The sequence below is a fragment of the Chelonoidis abingdonii genome, chromosome 5, assembly GCF_003597395.2.
Source record: "Chelonoidis abingdonii isolate Lonesome George chromosome 5, CheloAbing_2.0, whole genome shotgun sequence".
Taxonomy (NCBI): Eukaryota; Metazoa; Chordata; order Testudines; family Testudinidae; genus Chelonoidis; species Chelonoidis abingdonii.
Window position 1 is genome coordinate 4567921 of NC_133773.1, and position 26070 is coordinate 4593990.

Consider the following 26070-nt stretch of genomic DNA (forward strand, 5'->3'; position numbering starts at 1 on the left):
CTCATTTTGCTTCTAGGCACTGTATAAACATACAATAGAAGACAGTCTCAGCCTAAGAAAACTTATGGTCTCAATAGCCCAGCAGACAAAGGGAAAAGAATATAACATATAAGCAGGATGATGGCTTGGCAGTGTCATGTTAATGCCACAGTTGTTTTCCCTTTGTTTTGTTTGTTTAAAAATTTTGGGGTTAATTTCCCTTTTTGTTTGTTTCTACTTCTCAAACTCCGGTTAGGGACTTGGTCTGGCTGGAGTTCTATTTTGCAAGTTTTGTTTTTACAACAAGCATAAAGTACAGTGAACAATGGTGTTATACAGTACAACAGAGGTTCATATTGGTATAATAGATATGTTAATACTAGTCCCTGTCTTGCAGATGCACTCCTCTAAATAACGTAAGATTTCCTGGGGATATGTACAGGAGGAGGAGTAAAATGAGTTTGGCCAAGGGAAAACTACATACATTTAAATAAAAACATTCTGTTTGACCTGGCCAGCGGTCTCTGTCATCTAGTGAGGGTGGAATAGATCCATCATTCTCCTTACATTGCCTGTCAGTTTAATGCCTTCTTGGACAGGAATTGTTATTTACAAAGTAGAACAGTTAATTATCTTTACATCTGAATGTTAAAAATGTTACAGGTGAGGAGACCAACTTCTTCAAGGAGTCTTTCTGGTTTCAGGAGTGCAGAACTGAAGAAATGAATTAGGAGTGTGGTATGGAGAGGGGCAAAGCCCAGGGATTTTTTTTAAATGATGTATTGGTTCCCTGGGTTTATTGAACTCAAGTTTCTGAAGTACTGTACTTCTCTCCAGGGATCTCAAGAATTTTTTCCAGCATCTGTTAGGGAATAGTATTTTGTTGAATTCAGATAAGTGGTAGTAAGATCAGTTTAGGATACAGAATTCTGGAATAAAGACTTCTTTTAGGGAAAGGAAGGAATGTGTAACAGGTGTCTTTCACAAACTGCTTTAAGACATGGCTCACACTCTATAGCCAGTTTGTCTTCAGTAACAAAGATATTAGCAGTAAGGTAACAGAGCCCTGCTCTTACCTCTTCTACGTGTTTAGTTGCTTCTGAGGTTACACTTTTAGGACCGTTCCTTACTAACTTTGCAGTCGATTCCATTTTCAGTCAAACCCTGGGATTGTCACTTGCCTTGAAAATCATCCTCACAAGCTGGAAACGGGACAGTGCTTAACCTTTCGGGAAGTTAATGGAATGTCTTGTTTAAATGGATCAATGCAACAAATAACGGGTAGGCCTTGTATCTTTTGCACAAGTAAAACAATAGAAACACTTTTTTTGTTGGTAGATATGTGCATTTTCCCTCACTACAATGCCAGTATGCTTGCAGCAGGAAGAATGTAGATACGCTGGTGTAGATCAATACTGAATTAAAGGATCTCCTGTTTGTGGAGCTCTGCTAGATTAGAACATGCTGAGATGATGTGAAAGCATTTTTTTATAAAATGAGTATGAAGAGGTCAGAACCACTGGGATTGGGACCATCTACAGTGTTTTGGACACCTGATATTTTTAGCATTCAGTCATTGATAGTATCCTAGGAACATGGAACTCATATTCCATCTAAATCTCAGCCAGTCTCTCAAATTTAATTGTACTGTAAACTTGTTAAAGTAAATTTTGAGGTAAAATTTAAATTCTGAAGGGGAAATTTACTGCACGATTGTGCCAAATTATTTCAAGTCAGTTCTGTGTTCTTTATCAGAGACCTCTGAATGATAGTACTTAATTTTTTGTGGTGACATCTGGCTATGTTAATATCATCATGTAGGTTTTGTAGTGCAAAATTTCTTGGGTAACATCTTATCCTAGCTGTGTTGGAGGTAGAAACTGTAAATCTATAGCACAGAGTCCAATAATGTTAGTGATGAAATGTCTGTCTTGTTTTGAGCTTTTCTGAACTGAACACTTCTATTCTTTCCTCCTAACTTCCCTGATTTCTCCCCAAGTCCCTCTTTCTGCCTTTGTTTTCCAGTTGGCTAAAGTACCCTGATGCTTAGGGCTACAGTTTTAGCATGGATGTCATGGAAATCGTGCATTTGAATTCAGTCCTTGAAATCTTGAAAATGAATGTAAAACTACATTTAATTAGGCCCCCAAACTGAGTGGCACTGCTACCTGATGTATGGGATCACAGCACCACTCAGGTTTGGCTCATCAGCCCCATGGAGATGGAGGGGTAGACAGGCCAAACCTGAGTGGTGCTGTGACCCCATGTGCCAAGTCTCAATGCCCCTAGCAGGGAGTCAGGCCCAGCCCTGCAGTGAATGCAGGGTGGGTAGGTTTGCAATCCAAACCCCTCTTCCCTCCCGCCCCCCAGCTTTACCTTTCACCTTGTGTGTGTTGACGTAGCAAAAACTACATTATTTGCTGACTTTTTTGTGATGTACAGATTCCCCCCTCCACCTCTACCATGAAATTTACTAACAATTTCTGTGCCGAAATCATAGCCTTACTGATGCTTATTCCCTAACAATATTCTTCCATAACTAAATGGTGTTTTGATGAATGAATTTTTGACAAAGCCCTGGTTTTTGCCCTTAAGTGCTCCAGCTGCTTTGCAAAAGTTCCTGCCTCTGTTTCCATGTTATTCTGCTATGGTGCTGAGCTTGGTTGATAGTACAAAATTAAGTGAGTATTGATTGGGCTAAATTGTGTTGCTCTAATTGTCCAGTCCCGGGGAAACCCATACTTCATATTTCCTGTTCCTTTACGGCTAAACTGATAACGAAAGTTCCTTACAGTTTAAAAGGGTGTGTGTGTTTGTGTGTGTCTATATAACAAATTATTTTAAACTAATGCTTTAGGCCCATACCTGGGAAAAGACATGAAATGTTGAAAAATGGGTAAACTACACTGACCATCATGGTTTTGTCATAGGGTTGAACTATAGCAATTACAACCTGACAAGAAGCAATGAGTGAGTAGAAGTATTAGCAGAAATAACATACATTCCTGAGAAATGGAATAACTGTATGTACCTAAGCTGCTTATTATGTGACATCGTCACCAAAATAACGATTAACCTTTTATCTTTTCAGTGGTGTCACCTTATTCTTTCAGCATTGGTGATACTTCAGATATGGAGCCTTACTTACATGGAGGCATAGCTGTCCAAGTAAAGACACCCAAAATATTTCGCTTTGTAAGTGTTGTCTTGGTGCAGCATGTTTTTCTTCTAAATGGAAGTGTGTTTTTAAAAAAGTGGAATGAGAATTGAGTGTTTGCAGATAAAGGTATATGTAGAAGGTATAAATAGGATGAAAGGACAGGTAACTTTTTGGCTAACATGGTACCCCCGCCCCCATACGGTCAGAAAAATAGTAATTTCATTATTCAACTGCAGAGAAGCCTGAAAACTTCAACTTAAATTTGTTGTTCATCAGTCCAGTAAATCTGAATGTTTGATAAGCCTCCTTCTTAACCCTAGCACAAGGGAATGTTGTAAGAATACCTCTTGGCTGGGCTGTTGGAGAATATGTAGTGCTTTCAGCAGCATACTGAGAGAACAAGATGTATGTGAATATGTATAGCATTTTCACTGTTAACTCTGCACATGGTCACTTGTTTTGTGGCAAGCCCAAATTACTACCCCACGTCTCTAGAAGTGAAAGGTTAGTGTCCTCTCCCCACTGCGTTGCCTTGGCACTCCCTCCTCCCCCGTCCCCCTGGACATACACACACTTTTCCTTTAAATTGTTTGTTTAGTCTGGGTTCTACACCAGATTCTTTGCATATAATCTTAACTGCTCAACTGTTCTCTGATTTTGTTGTTTCTGCTCCTATCAAGTGTGAATGGTAGCTAGATGGTGCAATGGAACAGTGCACTGGCTTATCACCCCTGGAGACCTGAGTTCAAATTTTGCACTTTCCATTCCTTTAAATTGTTTATTCCCAGAGGATTCCAAGAGCTCCTAATGGACAACCAGAAATAGCATTTCATGTGGTGGGTGGTCCATCCTGTAAGTCACCACTCAATGATACACAAGTGCATTTATCTAGTCTTTCCTTGTGCACTTACAAAACCATCACAGAACTGGCCGCTGGTGTAGAATCACCAATAACTGACAGGCAGAAGTATTGCTGGAATAGGTATAGCCAATTGGATATCTAACATAGCTGCAGATGTCATTTATAGAAACTCTTTGAGCAAAAGTAGAAATACATTAACTTCTGTAGCATTAGTGAAATGAAGAGTAATAGAGATGAGAACACCGAAAAGAAGTTATGTGTAGATTTCAGTGCTTCATGTGTGGAGTTAGAGATCAGTCACCATTGTTGTCCCATTCATTGCCCCACAATAGAACAGGACATGTAAGTAAATAAGTGTAATACATTCTGTTCAGGAGATCTTGTTTTCTTCTAGGAACGGCTGGAGAAGCAGTTAAAAAACCCAACTTACCTTCTTGCAGATTTTAGCAAACCTGAGGTAATTAGCATGTGGATTTTTTTAAGACTAAATATCCCATAATTTTGCAATATGAAGTTTCATATCTGTCTAATTTTGTATTGGTTGAATGTGAGTGTATTGGAAAGTATGGAGTAGAAAGGCGAAGGGGGTCTCAGTGTGAAATGGTAACATAAAATGTATGTGTTATAAACATTTATTGTTGTAAAAGCTCTTGACCCAGAAGTCCTGTTCGAGATTTTGTGGGAAAATGTAAGAGCCAAATTCAATAACTTGTTAAGAAGTCTCATTTTTCATATAAATATCTAACTGCAAGGTATACTATTCAGTGATTGGCTAAGGCTACTAATCAATGATTTCTGCTGCTTGAAATCTGAGAGCTCCCTATATACTGAATGTTAAAACTGCCTCACTAGTACTTGAATCTAGTGTTATCATCTTCCTACCACTGATTTAGTAACATACTATGGACCCCCAACTTGCACAACTTTAATCCCATTTAAATGTTGAATCAAAACATTTGCACTGGTGATTCCATCCCACACTTCATTTTTTTTTCCTCTTTTCTTCTGGGGCTTTCCTTTCTTGACAACTAGTGTTTGGCTTTTGTATTGGGTAATGTAACTATCATTTGCTTTATTAGGTACTGGAAAGCCTTGCATTCAAACTCTTCTTGTTAGAGCTGAAGTGTTAATTTTGACCTTCACCTGTGCTCCAGCAAGAAGATAGCTAACAAAACTTTCAGAACACTGTGGAAAAATGTTTGCCATCTAGAAAAAGGACCAAAATGTGAGGCCGGGGGGAAGGAAAGTTTAAACTTAACTATAAAAAAGTATTTATTTGGCAGTGTCCTCTGAGGGTTTGTGTACACAGTGCGCACCAGAGAGGTGTAAATTCTAGAGTGCTTTAAAGTGTTGTGCTTTAACTGTTTTGGGTGAATCCTGCTGATGTGCTTTGAAAGGTTCCTAATGCATGTTAACATAGTACTCTTTCAAATGGGACTATATCAACGTGCACTAGGTACATTTTAGAGCGCATCAGCAGGGTCTAGCTAGGGCAGTTAGAGTTTAACACTTTAGAGCATTGTACAACTTATATCCCTCTGGTGTGCTTTTCTGCACTGTATAGATGAGCCCTGAGTTAGCCATGAATTAGTTCTGTGTAAATCAGACATCTCCTCTTCCTTAACAGGCACCTTTGCAAATTCACACTGCCATGCTTGCACTGAACCAGTTCCAGGAAAACTTTGGTCGCATGCCGAACATTGGGTAATGTCATTTGAATACCGTGTTTATCTTCTGATGATTAATTTGTTTCATTTCCAATATCAGACTATTGCAGGGGAATGTGATGGATTGTGTTACTGGTGAGGTACCTGGAGTTTTTCATCTCTAGATCATGAGTTCAAATCAAGGCCAGTTTAGTAATGATAGAAAGTAACAATCTATGGGTATGCCACTGAACAGTTATTAATGAGTTTGGTCTTAGTCCATGACACACTCAAAAACCACTCCGCTATCTGGCATCTCATTGTCAGTCTCACCAGGAGAGGCCAGATATCTAACTACTTTTTCTTCAGTGGCCATCCCTGTATATCATGATGGTTTCCCATTAATGGAGCAGTGTGCAGAAGCTTGCACTGCCACTGCACTATGTGATCCCATAGGTCTTGCATGGATAAAGAGAGAATTTTAGTCTCACCTTTTACCACTAATAAATTCATATAATTAAGTCCCTGAACACATACAAACATAAGTAGCCTTTAAGAGACGGGTGGGCAAACTGCAGGCCGCATTTTAATCCGCCCCCTTGAGCTCCTGCCAGGGAGCAGGGTCAGGGGCTTTCCCCGCTTTGGTGCTCCAGATGGGTATCGGCGTTGGGGGCTTGTCCCACTCCGTGCATGCTGTGGCTCTGTGCGGCTCCCAGATGCAGTGGCATGTCTTCCCTCCGGCTCCTACATGTAGGGGCAGCCAGGGGGCTTCGCATGCTGCCCCTGCCCCAAGTGCCGTCTCTGCAGCTCCCATTGGCTGGAAACTGCGGCCCATGGGAGGTGTGGGGGTGGTCTCTGTGGATGGGGCAGCATGCAGAGCTGCCTGGCTGGCACCGCATCTCCATGTAGGAGCCAGGGGGGGACGTACCGCTGCTTCCGCGAGCTGCGGGGGCAGATGGGGCAGTGTGCAGAGCCTCCTGGCCACGCCTCTGCATAGGAGCCGGAGAGGGGACATGCCACTGCTTCTGGGAGCTGCGGGGGCAGCATCTGCGGACGGGAGAGCACGCAGAGCCGCCTGGCTGCGCCTCCATGTAGGAGCCGGAGGGGGGACATGCTGCTGCTGCTTTCGCAAGCTGCTTGAGATAAAGGCCACCCGGAGCCTGCACCCCTGACCACCTCCTATGCCCTGTGACAAAGTTCCTCCTCTACCTTGGTGGGTCCTGCGCTTATTGGCAGATTTCCTCACCTCAGTGATCTTCCCCACAGTCTGGGTCAACTCCTCCTGTGTCTGATCAGGAGTTGGGAGGTTTGGAGGGAACCCGGGCCTGCCCTCTACTCCGGGTTCCAGCCCAGGGCCCTGTGGATTGCAGCTGTCTATAGTGCCTCCTGCAACAGCTGCATGACAGCTACAACTCCTTGGGCTACTTCCCCATGGCCTCCTCCAAACGCCTTCTTTATCCTCACCAAAGGATCTTCCTCCTGGTGTCTGATAACGCTTGTACTCCTTAGTCCTCCAGCAGCATACCCTCTTACTCCCAGCTCCTCACACCCAGTTCCTCTCCTCTGGCTCCTCCCCCCCTGACTGGAGTGAGCTCCTTTTTAAACCCAGGTGCCCTGATTAGCCTGTCTTGATTGGTTGCAGGTGTTCAGTTTATCTGCCTGAATTGGTTCTAGCAGGTTCCTGATTACTCTAGTGGAGCCCCTGCTCTGGTCACTCAAGGAACAGAAAACTACTCAACTAGTGACCAGTATATTTGTCCTCTACCAGACTCCTGTACCCCACTGGCCTGGGTCTGTCACAGCCCCAACCCCCTGCCCCAGCCATAATCCCCCTCCTGCCCTCTGAATCCGTTGGTCTGAGCCTGGAGCACCCTCCTGCACTCCAAACCACTCACCTCCCCTACCCCGCATTCCAGCCCCCAGCTTCAGCCTGGAGCCCCCTCCTATACGTTAAAACCCTCTGCCCCAGCCTGATGCCCCCTCCTGCACTCCAATCCCCTCATCCCTGGCCCCACCCCAGAGCCCACTTCTCCAGCCGGAGTCCTCACCCCCTCCTGCACCCCAATCCCCTACCCCAGCCCGGAGCCCCCTCCTGCACCCTGAACTCCTCATTTCTGGTCCCACCCCAACCCCCAATTCGTGAGCATTCATGGCTTGCCATACAATTTCCATACCCAGATGTGGCCCTCAGGCCAAAAGGTTTGCCCATCCCTGCTTTAGGAGTCCAGCTTCAGGTGGTGTTCTAAGCTTATATTGTCAGAGCTAAAATACCAACATTAAAACCTTTTGTGTAGACATAACCAGTAAAGACACCTATTTTTGAACTAAATATTACAGTTTTTAAGATGTATTTTGAGCACTTTTACAGTCAAAAACTAGACACATTTCTTGAGTTTGCTTCCTGGCTTTTTGTGCAGGGAATTGTTCTTCTATGTTCGTATTCATGGAAAAAAATCTTTACTATTAAGCTTTTGTTGGTGTTTTTGTCCTGGGATTTAGATGCCTTCAGGATGCTGAGGAGATGTTGAAAATAGCAGTATCCATAAGTAAAACACTGGAAAGCAAAGTGAGTAGCTCTTAGCTAAGTTGCAATTACTCTACAGTGTTATGCAGGTGGTTATAGTGTGAATGTGATTAATATTCTTAAGAGCTTTTGTTATAGATAATTTTAAATACATGTATACCTGCCTTGCTTTAGTTTCTGGCCCTTGACCCAGCTTTTGTTGGTATTCTTTTGATGGATTTTAAACCTACAGCTCCTGCTGCAGGAAAAGAGAACTATGCATCCTTTCCTCAGGTGGGTTTGGCCTCATACAGGCGGGACATTCCCTTGAGTCTAATATGGAAACCAGGCTCCATTGCCCCTGGATCTTGAGTCTTGTGCGGTTCTGGGCTATGTAGGATACTCCCTAGAAACCTCTTTCCTTCCATCCTGTCCGCCGTTTGCTTTTGCCTGCATGTTTGGACCATCCCCTGTTTAGGAAGCATAGCGAGAGGGAGCTAGTGCTGATTAAAACATGATTAAATCCAATATGGGTTTACTTTTGGAAGTCTGGGTGGCTATTAGATGAACTGGCCTCACAGTGGCTGTTCCCGTTGGCCCTGGAATCCCCACGATGTCATGCCTAAGAATGGCAGGCCTTCTTCTAGGATTGTAGGGCATACTTCCTTAATCTGTAGGGCTTCAGCCACTTCAGTGTCTCTTCCCCCATAGGAAAACCACATCTGTTGGCTCCATTGTCAGAAGAGTTGGATGATGATAAAAGCCAGAGGTTGAATGGGTATGGAGACTTGAAATACTGTCACTTCTAGAAGTGCTGGTACCTTTGGGTCAGGGTTGACTCTGCTGTTCCTATCTTCTGGATAAAAAGTACATGTCGTTGCCTGATTGATAGCACTGTCTCACAAGCACAGAATATTTTTCATTTCTGGGAGAAATTCATAAAATCCTCTTTACTGTGGATTATCTTTCAGCCTCAAGTGAATGCAGACATAGTGAAATGGCTCTCTAGGACTGCTCAGGGATTTCTAGCTCCCCTTGCTGCAGCAATAGGTGGTGTTGCTAGCCAAGAAGTCTTGAAAGCAGTAACGGGAAAATTTTCTCCTTTGCAGCAGTGGGTAAGTTTTTTCTCTTGTTCTGATGTTTAGCTTTATTAACACATGGCAGAGGGTATGGAGGTTGTTTCCACATGCTGAAATTGAAGGCAAGCATAGACACTTACTGTTATCATTGTCGGTGTGAAGGTGTAATATATGATGTATGCTAACTTGAACTACTGTAGATAAGAATGGTGCTGCCAGGGATGTTGGGACTGGCCTCTAGAATGCAGTTTGGTTAAAAACAGTCCGAGACTCATTGGGAACTACTTTCAAAAGGACTGGATAAGTGAAATAACTGTCATAGATCAAAAGAGACATCTGAATGCTATGAACATACCAGCTTTTTCTCTGGCATAAACGTTTATTTTCAAGTTCATTATAAACTTTTAGTAGCTAGGAAAAATAACTCCCAAGTTAATGATGCTATTTAATTGTATATTGACAGTAGAGATTTAGCCTTTGTCTTCCATATTTAATTTTCCTAATTTTCATGGCTACATATTGTACACAGAAAGTGTGCATTCCTAATTGTCGCCTTCTAAATCAAATACATTTACACATTAATCTGAAGTATTTTCATGTGATCAAATTATTTCTTCCCCCTTAGCTGTATATTGATGCATTGGATATTGCTGTATCTCTAGACAAGACCAGTTGTGAAGAATTCCTCCCAAGGTAAAGCTGAAATATTCTAAATGTAATAGTGTTTTATGTACTGAATCATTTGTGAGCATGCAATCCAGTTTTTAAGATTTTAACCTAGTAATACTTCAGTACATACTTTAACTGCACATTTTTTTAATCAGTTAGAGGAAATGTTCCCTAGGTGGGCATATCTTATTTTTAAAATCACAGAAGCATAGAACTGGAAGAGACCTCCAGAGGTCATCTAGTCCAGTCCCCTGCATTCACGGCAGGACTAAGTAATGAGTCCTGAGACTGTATGAGTTGTGGGGAAGTTTTCACCTCATTTTCTTAGCTAATATTGAAGCACAATATATGCCATTTATCATATGTAGGTTAGTATCACTCTTGCCTTACTGTTTTCCCGCTTTATCTGAATGTGTCTGCACAGGGGAGATAAATATGATGCCTTGAGAGTTTGCATTGGAGAGTCTCTGTGTCAAAAGCTGCACAAGTTGAATGTTTTCCTGGTAAGTTTGGCTTATGATATGAAGTAATGTGTTACGTGAACTGTTGTATATTATGGTGCAAGTAATTATAATTGTCCTCAAATTAGCCAGAGCTGTAGTGGTTACATGAATAACTGGCCAGATAACCATTCAAAAGTAAAAGTAGATTCTCAGTAAGATACATTAATATCTAAGAGATCCATTGTAAATTACTGAATTGTGTAAATGATGCCTTGAACCTGCAAGGAGCTGTATACAATGAGACACTGGTCATGTGGACTTCCTTGAAGATCAAGGTCTTAATGAGTAAAGGAATAAAAATATACAAAGAATGCATTGCAAAATTATAACTTTTAGAATGACAGTTTGGTTCCTGCTGTGGTGCTTCATAATGTCCTGAATATAAAGGAACTGTGTCTGTATGTGGAAAACAAGTCTTATTAATACAAGATGTTTTAAATCTTTGGAGAAAATCTTGGAGCAAGAAATGAAGAGTGATTTGGAGAAAATCTATTTGTAGTTGTCCAGAAAGGTCATCTAACCACCCTAACTGGGTAAACTTTAATGGTAGTATTTATGAGATGTCCACTGCTTTGGTTTCTGGGCTACTTCTCATAAAACAGCTCAGAACATAATCTTTCCTGCTTTGCAGTCCATCATAGCAGCCAACCTAATTTTTCTCAGAGAATGCATGGAAGTAGCTAGAAGCTAGTATAAAAGATGTCAGGCAAGTTAGTGAAAAGCCTGATAGAACAATGTCTTGAATGTCACTCAGAGAGTGGCTAGGTTAGGGTTTAGTTGTATATTTGGCATCGAGTTGATGGTTTGCCAAAAAGAATATACTCCCCCTAGTTCTTGATGGTTTCACCCTTCATTTAAATGGTTGGAGCGTTCCTTCTGCGTGAAATTGTTGTAGCAGGTCATATGGTGTCTCTGATAACTGGGGCCTAGATCATTCAGGACTTTTGTAGCTAAACATCTGCATTTTGAATTTCACCTCGATATTTACTGTAACTTATATACTTTTTCAGCTAATCTTATGTTATGAAGTCCCCTCTTATTTTTTTAAGTGATAGAAATAAAATGATGGCATTGACCACTATAACTGTATTTTCTTTAGGTTGGGTGTGGAGCAATAGGCTGTGAAATGTTAAAAAATTTTGCACTTCTTGGTGTTGGTAGTGGCCGAGACAAAGGCATGGTAAGTTTTATGCACACATTAGCTTGCCATTATGTATCTAAACAATAACATAAGACAGGGTTTATTGTAAATATGGCATGCTTTGAATGTATTGGAGACTATCCGGGGAAAGCGATGATGGTGTACAGAGATGTGTGCTTGTCTCATTTTTTTTCCTCTTTTAAAGAGGATTGTTTATAATGAAAACCAGTTTAAATACCCTCTTACAGTTGCATATTTAAAATAAAAATTGTATCCCATTGTAGTCTTATTAAGGAGTTAGTCTTGTTTTGGATTGAGTTCTTGGGTAGGAGGAAGAGAGTTGCGTGTAAATTGGGATGTTCATGTGTGATTTGAAAGTAGAACTCATGAGCAGCACTCTTGGGAAATAATTTGTTTTAAAATCTAAGATATTAAAATAGATTGTTGTAACAGTCTTAATGCTCATGTTACCATCTGTCAATCTTATTTTAACACTGGAAACTAGATTTTACAAAAAGAGCAGTGCTGATCAGCACACTTAATTTCTAATTTCAGTGGTTCTTTTTTTCCTTCTTGCTGTAGGTCACAATTACAGATCCAGACTTGATAGAGAAATCCAACTTGAACAGGCAGTTTCTTTTTCGACCCCATCATATACAGGTAGACTTTCTTTTTGCATCATTACCCACTGTGAGACCTTAGCTTAAGCATATAAATATTTGTGTGCAAAGAAAGGAGTCTTTGAGAAACCGGGGGGAGGAGAGGAATGGACTTTAACAATACTAAATCTAATATTTAGACTTATTCATACATCTAAATTTATTATTTATGTTAACACCAGTTTAATGGACTCAAAGGGCCTAAATCTCCACTCATATACACCTGTGTCGCTCCACTGACTTCAGTGAAGTTATTCTTCCTTTACATAGCTGTGAGTGAAGAATCAGAACAAAGACCTTTTGCAGGCCACTGAGAGTGATGAGAATTATGAACAGAATTAATGATAAAATGATAGTCTGCTTTAAACACTTTCGCCATGACTTTCTGAAATATTGGTATGGAGACCCTGGAGTTATGATGCTAGATGTTTTAATTTGGAGTTCATAATGGTCAAATCAACTAGCTTGCCAGTGTGCATCTTTGCATATAAATATACGCTGTCTTAACTATTCCCCCCAGTTAATGCTGTCAGTTATGCGGATAATAGTATTTTACTGTGACCTTTGAGGTCAGCCTCCTGTAGATGACATTTCAATAATTCAGTTTTGAAATCACAGTGCTATTGGTTATTGTTTGAGGTCTACTTTGGGTAAGCACTGGTCACATTTTCCTGCCTATATGCAACTGAAATGTACTTTTAGCCACAGATGCTACCTAGGGGCAATCGGGGATTCAAAAGCACCACAAGCAGAAAGTCTACTGCAGTAATAGGGGCAGACACCATCTCTACCCTATTCTATAGATCAGGGGTGGGCAAACTTTTTGACCCAAGGGTCACATCTGGGTATAGAAATTAATTGGCAGGCCATGAATGCTCACTAAATTGGGGGTTCGGGTGTGGGAGGGGGTGAGGGCTCTGGCTGGGGTGTGCTGGGGATGAGGAGTTGGGAGTACAGGGTGCTCTAGGCTAGGACTGAGAGATTCAGAGGGTGGGAAAGGGATCAGGGCTGCTCTGGGGCAGGGAGTTGGAGCACAGGAGAGGGTCAGGGGTGCAGGTTCCAGGCGGTGCTTACCTCAAGCAGCTCCCAGTAACAGTGGCATGTCCTCCCTCCAGCTCCTATGCGAATGCACGGCCAGGCAGTTCTGCGCACTGCCTCGTCCACAGGCGCCACCCCTGCAGCTCCCATTGGCCGCAGTTCCTGGCCAATGGGAGCTGCAGGGGTGGTGCTTGGGACAGGGGCAGGGTGTGGAACCCCCTGGCTGCCCCTGTATGTAGGAGCTGGAGTGGGGACATGCTGCTGCTTCCAGGAGCCACGCAGAGTGGGGCAAGCCCCTGACCCTGCTCCCTGGCTGGAGCTCGAGGGCCGGATTAAAATGTCTGGAGGGCTGGATGCAGCCTCTGGGCCATAGTTTGCCCACGCCTGCTGTAGATGCTTTGTCTCCAACTTCCCCAAACCACCCGTATTGCATCTAGTCTGGATTGGGTTTGGCCAGGCCCTCAGAGCAGATCTTTCACAGCCTGTTTTGGATGAATAGGATGATTAAAGGTGAAGAGCTCATCTCTTGAGTAACCATAACTTGGTTTCCTGTCTAACTTTTTATTTCCTCATTTTCAGCGGTGCGGTTCAGATTTATACATTTTATACATTGAATGGTTGTTTAATCTGCAATCCTGGAGGAACTTTCGTGACCTAAATCTAGCCACCTTGACTCTTGGTTTTAGAATGAATAAACATAAAATAAACACATTTTTCATTTGATTAGAAACCTAAAAGCTATACTGCAGCAGCAGCAACCCTGAACATCAATCCTCAGTTAAAGATAGAGCCGTATCTTAATAAAGTGTGTCCAGCCACTGAGAACATTTACAATGATGAATTCTACACCAAGCAAGACATCATTGTTACAGCTCTAGACAATGTGGAGGCAAGGCGATATATAGACAGGTACGTGTGTTGAGATGGGCGTCAGATCTGCTCCTCTGGTTTTTGTTCCCCCTAATCTTTTTTCCTCCAATTCTAGTGTTTTTTTTTTAAATGTGACTTGACAGTAGTATCCTCAGTCTTGCCTTTCAGACCTTGAGAGGAATGTAGGCCACAAACTGGATTGCCTTTTTAAAAAAAAAAAAAAAAAGGGGTGTGTGTGTGTGGTGTGTGTGTGTGTGTGTAAAATTCATCTTAGCTGATATAAACAGTGATGACAGCATGTAATAGGGATGGTCTCAGAATGTTTTCTCTGGCATGAAATAGCAGCCAAAAACTGTAAGGGAAGAGGTGGTGGAGAATACCTCTGAGGTGCTGAGAATTACATCTTTGGCCATCCATTAGTGTAGCTGCACTAATGGAAACACTTAGTGTAGACAAGCAAGGCTTCAGTAAATTGATTTGTTCTAGTGTGGCTTCCCCTAGTTTTAAGCAGGAATAAGCTACTTCAGTGCAAATCAGTTCATAATGGCATTGCCTTTATGATGGCATAAGTAATAGAAATCCTCAGTGAGACAAGGCCCAAGACAAGTTCAGGAGCCAATCTGTCAGTCTTTTTTTAAAGTCTTTCCTATATCCTTAAAATCTGTTTGGGCTACTGGATACCTGTGACATTGTTGGATAATGCATGACCTGGGCGTTCCTGAAAATGGAGGGAAGGGAGGTCCATTTCATGTTGCACACTGAATGCCTCTCCTGGCCTGGATAATGGAAACATTGAGCCCAGATATTAGAAACTGATGTAAATTTTCAATGTCCTTTGCAGTTCATCTTGAAAAATGCGATTGATTCTGGTCTGAGAAGTGATTACCTTTAAATGCTGCATCATGAGGTTTCCCCTTTGTGTGGCTCAATGACTTCCATGTTGAACTTGCTATGTGTTATTAGCGAGATTATGTAACTCACTGTTCAGCAAAGTATTTAGTGTTGGGATAATAAATACAATATAAAAACTTAAAATACAAAGGGTTTGAGGGTTGCAACTTTAAAGGGAAGTGTAATTTGGGAGAGAATTTCCCTTTATGGGGAAAAAACATGAAGGTGCTTTTGAAGAGTGTAGAGAGACATGAGTTGTATCATGAATGGTCCACCACAGGAAAAATGAGACCTGCCAACTCCAGGACACTGTGAAGGAAAACTCAACCAGTAGATGGTTTGCAAGCACAGAATCCCAGCCAGAGAATGCGCAAAGGAGAGGTCTGGAATGTAGTCAGGGCAAACACTGTCAAGGGCTAAAACATCAGGTTTGACAGCAAACTTAGTTTTTGAGTTATAAGGAAACAATCCTTCACTTACGAAACATTCAGAAGCAAAAAGAGTATCCATGAAGATTTTTTTTTTTGAGGACATTTGGCTTGATTTCAGATACTCCAGAGAGGTTAGTGAGATCCTGAATGATTTTTTCCCCTGATATCTTTTATGTTGTGTTTCCACTTTAGTCGTTGTGTAGCAAACCTGCGTCCTCTCTTAGACTCTGGAACAATGGGAACTAAAGGACACACAGAAACTATTGTGCCTCATCTGACAGAGTCCTATAACAGCCACGTAAGTGCTCTTTTCGTAACAGTAGCTTACCATGTGTGGCTGATCCTACAAGTGCCTTTTTTCTTATACTTTTTCTACCTCTTGTGTATTTTAAATGCAAGTGACCCGTTTGAGTGACCTCCTGTTGTTGGAAAGTCAGACTTCAAACTGTGGCAAAAATTATTTTTCTAAAGATGTTTGCAGAGGAGAACCAAAACTAATATGTTTTAAGGGTTTTGTTTCCTCTATTTAACCAGCAGTTACAGTGGGATCAGAAATTAAAAGTAATTCTGAAATAACCTTAAAATGTTGGCACCTGTTCTTATTTGAAAATGGGGAAGTGATGCCCTTATGTAAATGCAGTATCATGGTTCAGTTTTGCTTTTGGAACTCCTACCCTCTTGCCTTTTAAGTTTTGTTTTTCAGTTGCAGTGAAAACAGATCTACTTATAATATCCCTCTTGCCTGTAAAGACACGTCTAATGCCACTGTGGCAATTTAGCTTTGTTCTGGCAATCTAATTGTAATGTTTTCATAAACAACCTCCAACAGCCTTTATGTTTAATGTCAGTTGAAGTTCAGCCTACAGATAATACAGACATTTACAATGTACCGATAGTAATATACTTTAACATGTCTGTCAGTATACACTGCTCTTTTTTTTTTTTTTAATTTAGCGAGATCCACCAGAAGAAGAAATACCTTTTTGCACTTTAAAATCTTTCCCAGCTGCCATTGAGCACACAATACAGTGGGCAAGGGATAAGGTAGGTGTACTGCCTTGCATGGTACACACATTCTTTCTGTATTTAAAAGTGGGCGGGGGGGAAGGGGGAATCAACTTAAAGAATAGTGACCTGCACAACACCATAGTTCTGCTTTTGTTTTTTAGTTTGAAAGTGCGTTTTCTCACAAGCCTTCATTGTTTAACAAATTTTGGCAAACCTACCCATCCGCAGAAGAGGTCTTGCAGGTAGGAATAAATGTTATGATTAAAATAAGGGGCTTAAAGTAATGGGCTGTTGTTTTAAGATCAAGATTCAAGTTCAGTTCTGTTTTCATTCCTAATACAGAATCTGTGATGTGATGATAATCATTAAGGCTGTAGGTTTGTAATGGATTCCATGACTTTTCGTGACTTCTGCAGCAGCCGGTGCGCCATGGCATGTGTACCCCTCCCCTTCCCCGCAGCAGGAGAGTTTGAGTGTGTGGGGGGATATGGGGTTGGGGCACAGGATGAGGTGAAGCGGGCTGTGGGCAGCGCTTACCTGGGGGGCTCTCCAGAAGCAGAGACATCCCCCTTGCTCAGCTGCTAGGCAGAGGCGTGGCCATGCAGCTCTGTGTATTTCCTCCACCTAGAGCCCTGGCTCCGCAGCTCCGGCTGACTGGGAACCACAGCCAATGGGAGCTGCAGGGATGGTGCGTATAGGTGAAGGCAGTGCACAGAGCTGGCTGGCTACACCTCTGCCTAGGAGCTGAGCATGGGGAATGTTGCTGCTGCTTCTTTTGCACCAATGTGATCAATGATTATTAAGGCTACGTTTTAGCCATGGGTATTTTTAGTAAAAGCCATGGACAGGTCACGGGCCATGAATTTGTTTTTTGTTTACTGCCTGTGATCTGTCCATGACTTTTACAAAAAAATACCTGTGACTAAAACGTAGTCTTAATAATCATTGATTAGACTGGGTGCAAAATAAGATTAGTTATAAATATCCACAATAGCCTTATCCTCAGGAACACCTCTACCACTTCCTGAACTGCCACTGTCTGAGTTAGTGGCCCAAAGCTGAGTCAGTGGTGTGTAGAAAGCTTCTCTAGCTGATATGTAGCTGTACACATGGGTGGGAGCAGTGAGTTTTAATACTGTCCTTTGAGATTAAGAAAATATTGGGCATCTTCCTGAGAATTGCTGCAACAACTAATCTGAAGAAACTAGAAAGAAACTAATTTGCTTCCAAGTAAATAATTTCATTTTTCTGCATGGTAAATTAATATGCAACTTCCAGTAAGAGGATTTGCACACTCATTCTCTATACTGAGCACTGATTACCCCATGGTAACCTGGATTGAGGCCAATAGAAACAAAATGGAATAAACATCTAACAAGCAGGTAACTTCGGAACTGCTATGTTAGGCAATAGTATTTTGGACAAATTGCAAAGCAGAAGCTGCAAAAAGGGTGGCATGAAGTGAAATAGTGAAGCCTAGAATAAAGAATATTTCATAAATTAGATTTCCGCTTTCCCTTTTCTTAGTAAGGTAACAAAGTTTAATTTACTCTTTCGTTTTATTAAATGGTTGTAACAGAGCTTGTCCAGTCTAATACTGTTTCCTATTCCCCCTTTCTGTTCAGAGAATAAAGTCAGGAGAGAGTTTAGAAGGCTGTTTTCAAGCTATCAAATCACTCAGTAGAAGACCCCGAAATTGGTCTCAGTGTGTGGAACTTGCAAGAATAAAATTTGAAAAGTATTTTAAACATAAGGTTTGTATATAAAACCTGTTAATGTTGAGAAATGGCTTTTGATTAATTGAGGCTTACAAAAGAATTTTTTATTTATCTCATGGATAAAATACCAAAATTATTTGCAAAAAGTTTTTCAGATCTGTTTCCTGTCTCTTTCCTCCAGAATTATCAGGCAGCAAATCTTTGCCACAAATGCTACAATTAAAAAACCGCAAAACCCAGCTCATCTCTTCAGAAGGTTTCACATTGGGTATAGTCTTCCATAGATTATTAGATGTTTTTAACTTAATTTTATAAATCCTCACGTTATCATAGTGTATTAGACTTAAACTTTGGGTGGGACTTACTGTATTTTTTGGCAGTGTATGCACTGAATAAATACCATAGTCCTGCTGCCCCACAAGGTTGCCCTTCTATTAAAATATGGCTTATGCTTTCAGTGAATTGACTTTGAAGAGCTCGTGTAAGCTCGAAAGCTTGTCTCTCTCACCAACAGAAATGGGTCCAATATAAGATACTACCTCACCTCCCTGTCTGTCTTTTGTTGCAGTAGACTCTTAATATGGCACTAAGATTGCAGTCACCTTACTTCTTGTATTGGTGTACTGACTCAGTTTTCTCATATACAGCAAACAGGATGATTAAAACATGCTGATTTGTTGATGTAGTTTTGAAAGCGTGATAAGTAATGTGCTTAAATTATGTGTTACACAACATTTTTGGATGAAGACTGGAGAGTGCCCATATTCAGTTGGCACCTGTATCTTCTGATAGGCATGAATACTTTCATTGCTTCAACCCTGTGGTTCTGTGCAATTGGGAAGGAGCTCCCTACATCAGGGGTGGGCAAACCACGGCCCACGGGCAGCTCCGGCCCCACAGGGCTTTGGATCTGGCCCGCAGGATTGCCACCCCCTCCCAGAAGTGGCGGGCACCACATCCCTGCGGCCCAGAGGGGAGGGAGGGCAGAGCAGAGCAGAGGACTCCGCACACTGCCCTTGCCTGTTGGTACCTCTCGAAGCTCCCATTGGCCACGGTTCCCCGTCCCCAGCCAATGGGACCTTCAGGGGAGGAACCCACAGGCAATGGCAACACGCAGAGCCCTATACACCCCTTCCTCCAGGGGCCACAAGGACGTGGTGCCGGTCGTTTCCCGGGGAAGCGCAGGGCCTGGGCCAGGTTGGGCATGCAGGCTGGGAGCCTGCCCTAGCCTCGGTGTGCACTGCTGCCACCTGGAGCTTCTCCAGGTAAGTGTGCTGGGCCGGGGCCCCCTCATACACCCACACCCCTCCTCTGTCCCAGCCCCTTGCCCTGAACCCCTTCCTGTACACCGCACCCCTCCCACACCCTGCACTCCCTCCTGCCCTGGCCCTACATGCAGTTTCCACACACCCAGATGTGGCTCTTGGGCCAAAAAGTTTGCCCATCTCTGCCCTACATGTACATAAATTTCTTTTATTTTCATAACGGATTAGAAAACTTTCTCTCTGTCAGAGGGAAATATGACAAAGCTGGATCAAGACTTTACAACACCACAATGACATCTCTTCTGTTTCATTTATATTTTGAAGTGCTGATTTGTGTATGATGGAGTATTAATAATACTCGACGTTTCTTCTCTAGGCCCTTCAACTACTTCATTCTTTTCCCCTTGATACCCGGTTAAAAGATGGAAGTAAGTATAAATAGCCACTTATACCTCTCCTTGATGTGACTTTATATAGTAAATCATTGCTTTACTATGTTATTAACTACTTAGATTTCACTTTAAATTCTTCCAACTACCAGGTTTGTTTTGGCAGTCACCAAAGAGGCCACCTTCTCCAATAAAGTTTGAATTCAGTGATCCTTTGTAAGTATTGTACCTCTATTGATATTTTGTATATACATGGAGGAAGGGAGGGATATTATGTAATAGGCTTGTGCAGCAGAAAAATTGTCGTCTGTAGAACTTGAGGTTTTGAACTGAGCTAAGACCACACAAACAGAAGCGAGGTCTGCATTGAGTACACTGCCGCCTGCACCTTCCCTGTAATAGCAACCTCAGTGTAACCAAGGCTAGACTTCGGTGTTGCAGATAACTAAACTCAACGTTTTCATGCAAAAGAAGCATGTCAAAGTCTTGAGGTTTTTCAAATGAAATATCGACTTCTGCTTTGAGAAACTGCTCCCCCCTCTTGGGGAAACACTCACCTAGTTTGTGAACTCAGCCTCTTAAAAAGTGGGACCAAATGGGAATATATGGCAGTGCATTGGATGTAGTTATTATAAGACTGAATTCTTTTGAGCGTGTGAAAAGTATGCAGTTCCTGTAACAAGCATTTCATTGAATTTCTCTGGTGTGACGCTGACAAGAATAAGGGGAAGACTAAAAGTAAATCACGCAGGCCTCTCTTGAAGTTGTGCAGTGTCAGGACTTGATTTCACTACGCTGCTGCAGCAGCGGGTGTCGATTTAGCGGGTCTACTGAAGACCCAGTAAATTGATGGCAGAGCACTCTCTGGTTGACTCCGGTTCTTCAGCTCCCTGAGAAGATTAAAGTAAGTCGACCGGAGAGTGTCTCCCATCGATGCAGTGCAGTTATTCATGTAGCTGAAGTAGTGTAAGTTAGGTCAACTTACCCTGGTGGTGAAGACAAGCCCTCAGTGAGGATTTTAACATTTTGACAAGATAGTTTTTGATTGTACTCAGCTATGATTAGCCAAAATCCTTCTTTTCTTGTGTGTTCCATCTACTTCCTTAATGATCCTGTAATGTAAGGAAAATTATTCTTGGGCAGTAGTTCCCTGATGTGTAGAAGCATCCCATGATATGCTGCTGTTAGTACTTTGGTAACACATCCTCCTTCATTTTTTAGATGATAAGTACTTAAGGGCAGGAACCTTACCTTCTTGTGTTTTTTCAGAGCCTGACCCACTGGGGCCCCAATCCTCATTTGAACTACAGGGTGCTGCTGAAACACAAATATTATTTTAAAATCTGAATTTAGATTTTGGTACAAAAATAACTGCCTTCTCTTTTTTTCAATAGACACTACAGTTTCATATTGAGTGGTGCAAAACTCTTTGCAAGAGTATACTGTGTCCCTGTCACCGAAAAGGTAGGTAATAATTATAATTAGAGCAGAGGTTAGATGCACTTGATACTCGGTACACATTGAGATGCTACTGTTTCTGTTCGGTCTTCAGTGATAAATTGTTGAGAAACAGAATACTTTAAGAATTACAACTGATCCCTCAAGTGTTTTAGTCTTTAGCATGATGGTCCAGTGCCACCATTGCTGCTCCTTATCCATATTAATCTTTAAGAAGCTGCTCTACTTTTTAATTGTCCAAACTTTTCTTTAATTCCATCCTTAACAAGAAGAAAAACTAAACTAGTATCTCAGCCGCGTTCAATCAGGATTTATTTCATTTGCCCTCCTGTTTCCTCCCTGCTATGACCGTACCTTGACAATATTTGCAAAGGCCTGTCTTGCTCCCCTTAACCTTTTTGGCCAGCATTAACTCATTTTTCTTCCTATGTCCTTTTTCCCTATAAGCCATAAGTGTATTTTTTCTTGCCTTGCCCCCATGATCTTTATTTACAGTTCAGATTTTTACCCTCAGTCTCTCATGTAGCCACTTTGGCCACTTTTTGTTCTTTGCAATCTTCTTTAGCAGATGAACTACAGTCAAGATGCAACACAGTATGTTGTCTCAGGCTTTCCCACCCCTCTCAGTAGCGCTTAGATGAAGGAAGAACAGGAATTTTAAATAACGGAAATGCTGGGTTATTTTTCACTATTGTGCATTTGACTTGTTAATACACATCTCTAGCTGCAAGAATATATAAACATCACAGAGAAGTGGATGTAAACATAGCAGCGTTAACATATGTCTGTTGTAACTTGTATAAGTACCTAGTTGTGTGTAATACTGTGATTGCATTTTATAATGTAGATAAATGCCACTTTTACAAACTTAGACCTCATAGAACTGTTCGGTGTGTCCCCCAGCCTGATAGTTTATGATGATTCTTCAATGTCAAGCAAGTGCGGGGTAACTGGCCCATAAAACTATAATTCTGCTGTAAATGAACTATAAATTACAAATATTTTTTAACTTTGCTTTTTTTAAAAAAGTGTATTAGCTATAATAAGGTTTTGTCTATTTCTTATAAAGTAAGCTGCAGTTACCTTTATTTGAAAAAACAGGATTTGTCAGAAGAAACTATTTTGAAGATAATTTCGGGAGTAAATATACAAGAGTTCAGACCTTCAAATAAAGTAGGTTTAATATTTTAATAAGCTCTAAGTTAAGCAAACACCTTTCTTGTGATGTTGCTTTTGTTAGTTGGTAATTCTCCCTTCCCTGTTATATGGAGGAACTCCTGGTGAGAATATGGTTTGTGTAGCATAGGTTCTGCTTTGTTTCCCCATGTTGTATAGTCAAGATTTTGTATTTAAATATCCTAGCTAAATCGAGCCCAAATGAAGCTGACAATGATCTGGACTCTTCAAAATTATTTTTGGTTTTTTAAATTGAATCATATGAGTGCAGTCCATGACCTTAAGCCTCCAGGCTTTTTTTATATCTGCACATCAAAGTTTTTTAGTTAACTTTTAATTACTGTGACAGTAAATGCTCTGGGTTACATTATTTTAATACTAGGCAAGAGAATGGGATTATTTGTCTCTACGGAAAGCTAATGTTCTAGAGCTTTATTAACCAAAAAGATTTCAGTGGCTCGGATCTGGCTGCAACCATTTAAAATACATGGAGCAAACTGTCTCTTGTAATTTTCTTTGTGGAGAATGGAGTTTTGAATTGTTGAGACTATACATCCTGTTCATGTGTAGTGCTCTTAAGTTGTTGGTGATCTTGATAGTTTGGCAGAAAGATACACATCAGGTCTTCTCTAGCTTTGAAATCCAGCAGCGGCACAGCAGCAGCTCTGCCATTGTAGCACTTCAGTGTAGACACTGTCTAAACCAATGGGAGGGGTTCTGTCCGCACAGGTAATAACACCTCCCTGACAGGCAGTAGCTAGGTTGACAGAAGAATTCTTCTGTTGGCTTAGTGCTGCTTACACGGGGGTTAGGTTGGCTTAAGGATGCCGCTCAGGGATGTGGATTTCTTCAGTTTTCCTAGACGCTGAGAAAACATCAGCTTTTTGGTTAGATGTGGTGATAATGCAAGGCAAATGCCACATGTAATCAGTTTGGGTAAACCTGGCTCTTGGGCTAAGGGTAATATGATGCTACAGGTTCATGCTGCATCTATTCATAGGTTGTGCAGACCGATGAAACTGCAAGGAAACCAGACCACATTCCAGTAAGCAGTGAGGATGAGAGGAATGCTATTTTCCAGCTGGAAAAAGCCATATTATCCAATGAAGCTCTGAAAAGTGAGTAACTTCCTTTGTAAAATGCTCCACTACTTGTTGAGTTGTAGCTGCTACCGTATTGCCAACTGTGTACAGCTCAGGTCTTTGGAAAAATAGTTTAATATCTCACCAGCTTTTCACTTTGGTGAGGGCTTGTAAAGCTTTCTTTTTGTGTATCACCTAAAGAACCAAAACTTTCTTTTAGAGATAACTATCCATAACTCAGTGGTCCCCAACGTGGTGTCCGTGGGTCCCTGCCGTGGCATCTATGTGCGCCTGCATACTGGCCGGCAGACAAGCATCCTCTGAAATACCACCAAAAAGCATCATCATCAAGATGAGTCACCGCCGAAATGCTGCTGATTTTCGGCGGCATTTCGGCGACGCCTCTTGACGTTGCCGCTTCTCAGCAGCATTTCGGCAGATGCTTGTCTGCTGGCCATGGTCCTTGGTGGCTCATCATCTGGCGCCCGCCACCCGGGAAAGGTTGGGGACCACTACCATAACTGGTTGTTTAAAAATATAAAAAACACAGAATGGCTTTGAAGGGTTCCCTAAGAAATAAACATCTAAGTCCTTGTGGCTTTGCCATTCTGACTGTTGTATCTCTTGAAGTACAGGTTCTCAACCTGGGTGTCAGAGCATTGTGACCACCTTGCCCTTTCCTTGTTGTTGTGAGATGGGGGGCGTGTGTCCTGGCTAGATCTCAGCCAGATTGGAAGTGGTCCTGGTTGGAAAAAAGGTGAATTACTTTCTAAAGAGGAACTTGATTTGTAATTGCTCTAATAGTAAAAGGGTGCCTGGTCCGGTACTTCAGACACACGAACATTTTGATGCTTAAAAAAGTAATAATTAGATGTAAGTATAGTCTCAGTGAAATGATTACACACTGCTGACACTGACACAGAGGGGATCCGTATAGTTCAGGGTGGGGAGAAAAACCCCACAAAACAGGCCAAGACTGGTTCCTGACACTGCAAAGGAAAAAGTGCTTGGTGTCTCCGTTAGTATTAAACAAAAAAACAACCAAAAGCAAAAAACACCCAAATGGAACAAACTCAGTCATCAAATGTAGCAGCTGCTTCTCTTTGGAGCACAGATACCCCTGCACCAGGACCGAATACTCCCTAATCTTTGTAAAGCACATAATTGAAACCGTATTAATACAATAGACCTGGAACAGCAGTCATTCATTTTAGAATTCGTTCATCTCATTGGTGAACATTTGAGTTTTGTGTTTTGAACAGATGACTTGCAGATGAAGATGCTCTCCTTTGAAAAAGATGATGACGCTAACGGGCATATAGACTTCATAACGGCAGCATCTAATCTGCGAGCCAAGATGTACAACATTGAACCAGCAGATCGGCTCAAAACAAAGCGTATCGCTGGAAAGATTATTCCTGCTATTGCAACGGCTACTGCTGCAGTGTCTGGCTTGGTGAGTGAGTTTACATATTGAGGAGTCTTTATTTTGCAAAACCACCTCTGATCTGTGAGAAGCAAAGACCCTCTTCTCTGCCTGTTCTTCATGGTTTGAGTGCTGGTTAATGCTACTACATCCCTGCTGCAAGACTTTAGGTAGAAGTGATCCTAATCTAGGTATAACTTGACAGTGGCCTCTTGCTTCTGTGATCCTGCAGCGTAGGCTTTATGGCATTGTGGAAAGACTGGGAAGGGGGGTATTAATTACCAGTATAATATACTTGTCTTTAAACAAGTAGAAAACTTTTTGAAAGGCAAGAAGCAGTGTTTTCTGTGGTATAGAATGTGTGTGTGAAAACTCACCATTTTGAATGTGATACAGTATTTGATGTTAGCAGTATGAGAATCCAGTAGCATAGTTTATAAACCAATTTCTATCATGCTCTTAATGCTAGTTTGGCAATTAGAAGGACACCTTAATGTGAAAACATTAAGGCTAACTACTGCATTTACAAAAGATTTTGATTAACTAATATTAAAATAGGATAAACCGGTATTAGTGTTAACGTGTGTGTGTGTGATGTCTTAGCAAGAAGGTGTCAGCGACCAGACTTAAGGTAAAATATCAGTTTGCAATCCTTTATTTTCACTTACATTCCTCGCTTTATATTTGAGAAATGTTGACTCCATTGTGATCAATACAGGCCATGTGCTGTCAAGGAGAGAAGCAGTTGCCAATGAGTTTAATCTTGTGTAATGTGAAAGTCTTTTCAATTACTTGAAAATAAATCCATGCCCCTTCCTTTTGCTCACTTCAGTTTGTGTGGTCTTAGCTCAGTTCAAAACCTCAAGTTCCACAGATGATAATTTTTCTGATAATTCACTTATGCAGTCTACCAGCACGGGATGAGTTCTATATCTACGCAAATGGAATGGCAGTGGAATAGCAAAGAAATTGTTTATAGTCCAGGAGAATAAAGGCCTGGACTGTGTCTTGCTGATCTGTGTATGGATCTCTTCATTTCCACAGGAAGAGTAGGAGACTGTCACTACCACACAGAGGGGTAGGCATTCTCTGCAGCATCATCCCCCGCTCTATGCAC

The 26070-nt window shown here is 41.6% G+C and overlaps 1 protein-coding gene across 2 annotated transcripts in view; it reads left to right on the plus strand.

The window, feature by feature from the left end:
* UBA6 (ubiquitin like modifier activating enzyme 6) overlaps positions 1–26070 on the plus strand; it is a 46494-nt gene that overhangs the window by 13456 nt on the left and 6968 nt on the right. For both annotated transcript variants that reach the window (XM_032789233.2, XM_032789232.2), the window contains exons 9-29: positions 1137–1260; positions 3071–3174; positions 4396–4458; positions 5629–5705; positions 8147–8213; positions 9122–9265; positions 9855–9922; positions 10323–10401; positions 11501–11581; positions 12125–12202; positions 13967–14148; positions 15624–15729; positions 16386–16475; positions 16601–16681; positions 18065–18193; positions 19799–19850; positions 19964–20027; positions 21206–21275; positions 22371–22442; positions 23446–23563; positions 24790–24983. In XM_032789233.2, the coding sequence (XP_032645124.1) occupies positions 1137–1260; positions 3071–3174; positions 4396–4458; positions 5629–5705; positions 8147–8213; positions 9122–9265; positions 9855–9922; positions 10323–10401; positions 11501–11581; positions 12125–12202; positions 13967–14148; positions 15624–15729; positions 16386–16475; positions 16601–16681; positions 18065–18193; positions 19799–19850; positions 19964–20027; positions 21206–21275; positions 22371–22442; positions 23446–23563; positions 24790–24983 (2043 nt within the window). The remainder of the gene's footprint in view (positions 1–1136; positions 1261–3070; positions 3175–4395; positions 4459–5628; positions 5706–8146; positions 8214–9121; positions 9266–9854; positions 9923–10322; positions 10402–11500; positions 11582–12124; positions 12203–13966; positions 14149–15623; positions 15730–16385; positions 16476–16600; positions 16682–18064; positions 18194–19798; positions 19851–19963; positions 20028–21205; positions 21276–22370; positions 22443–23445; positions 23564–24789; positions 24984–26070) is intronic.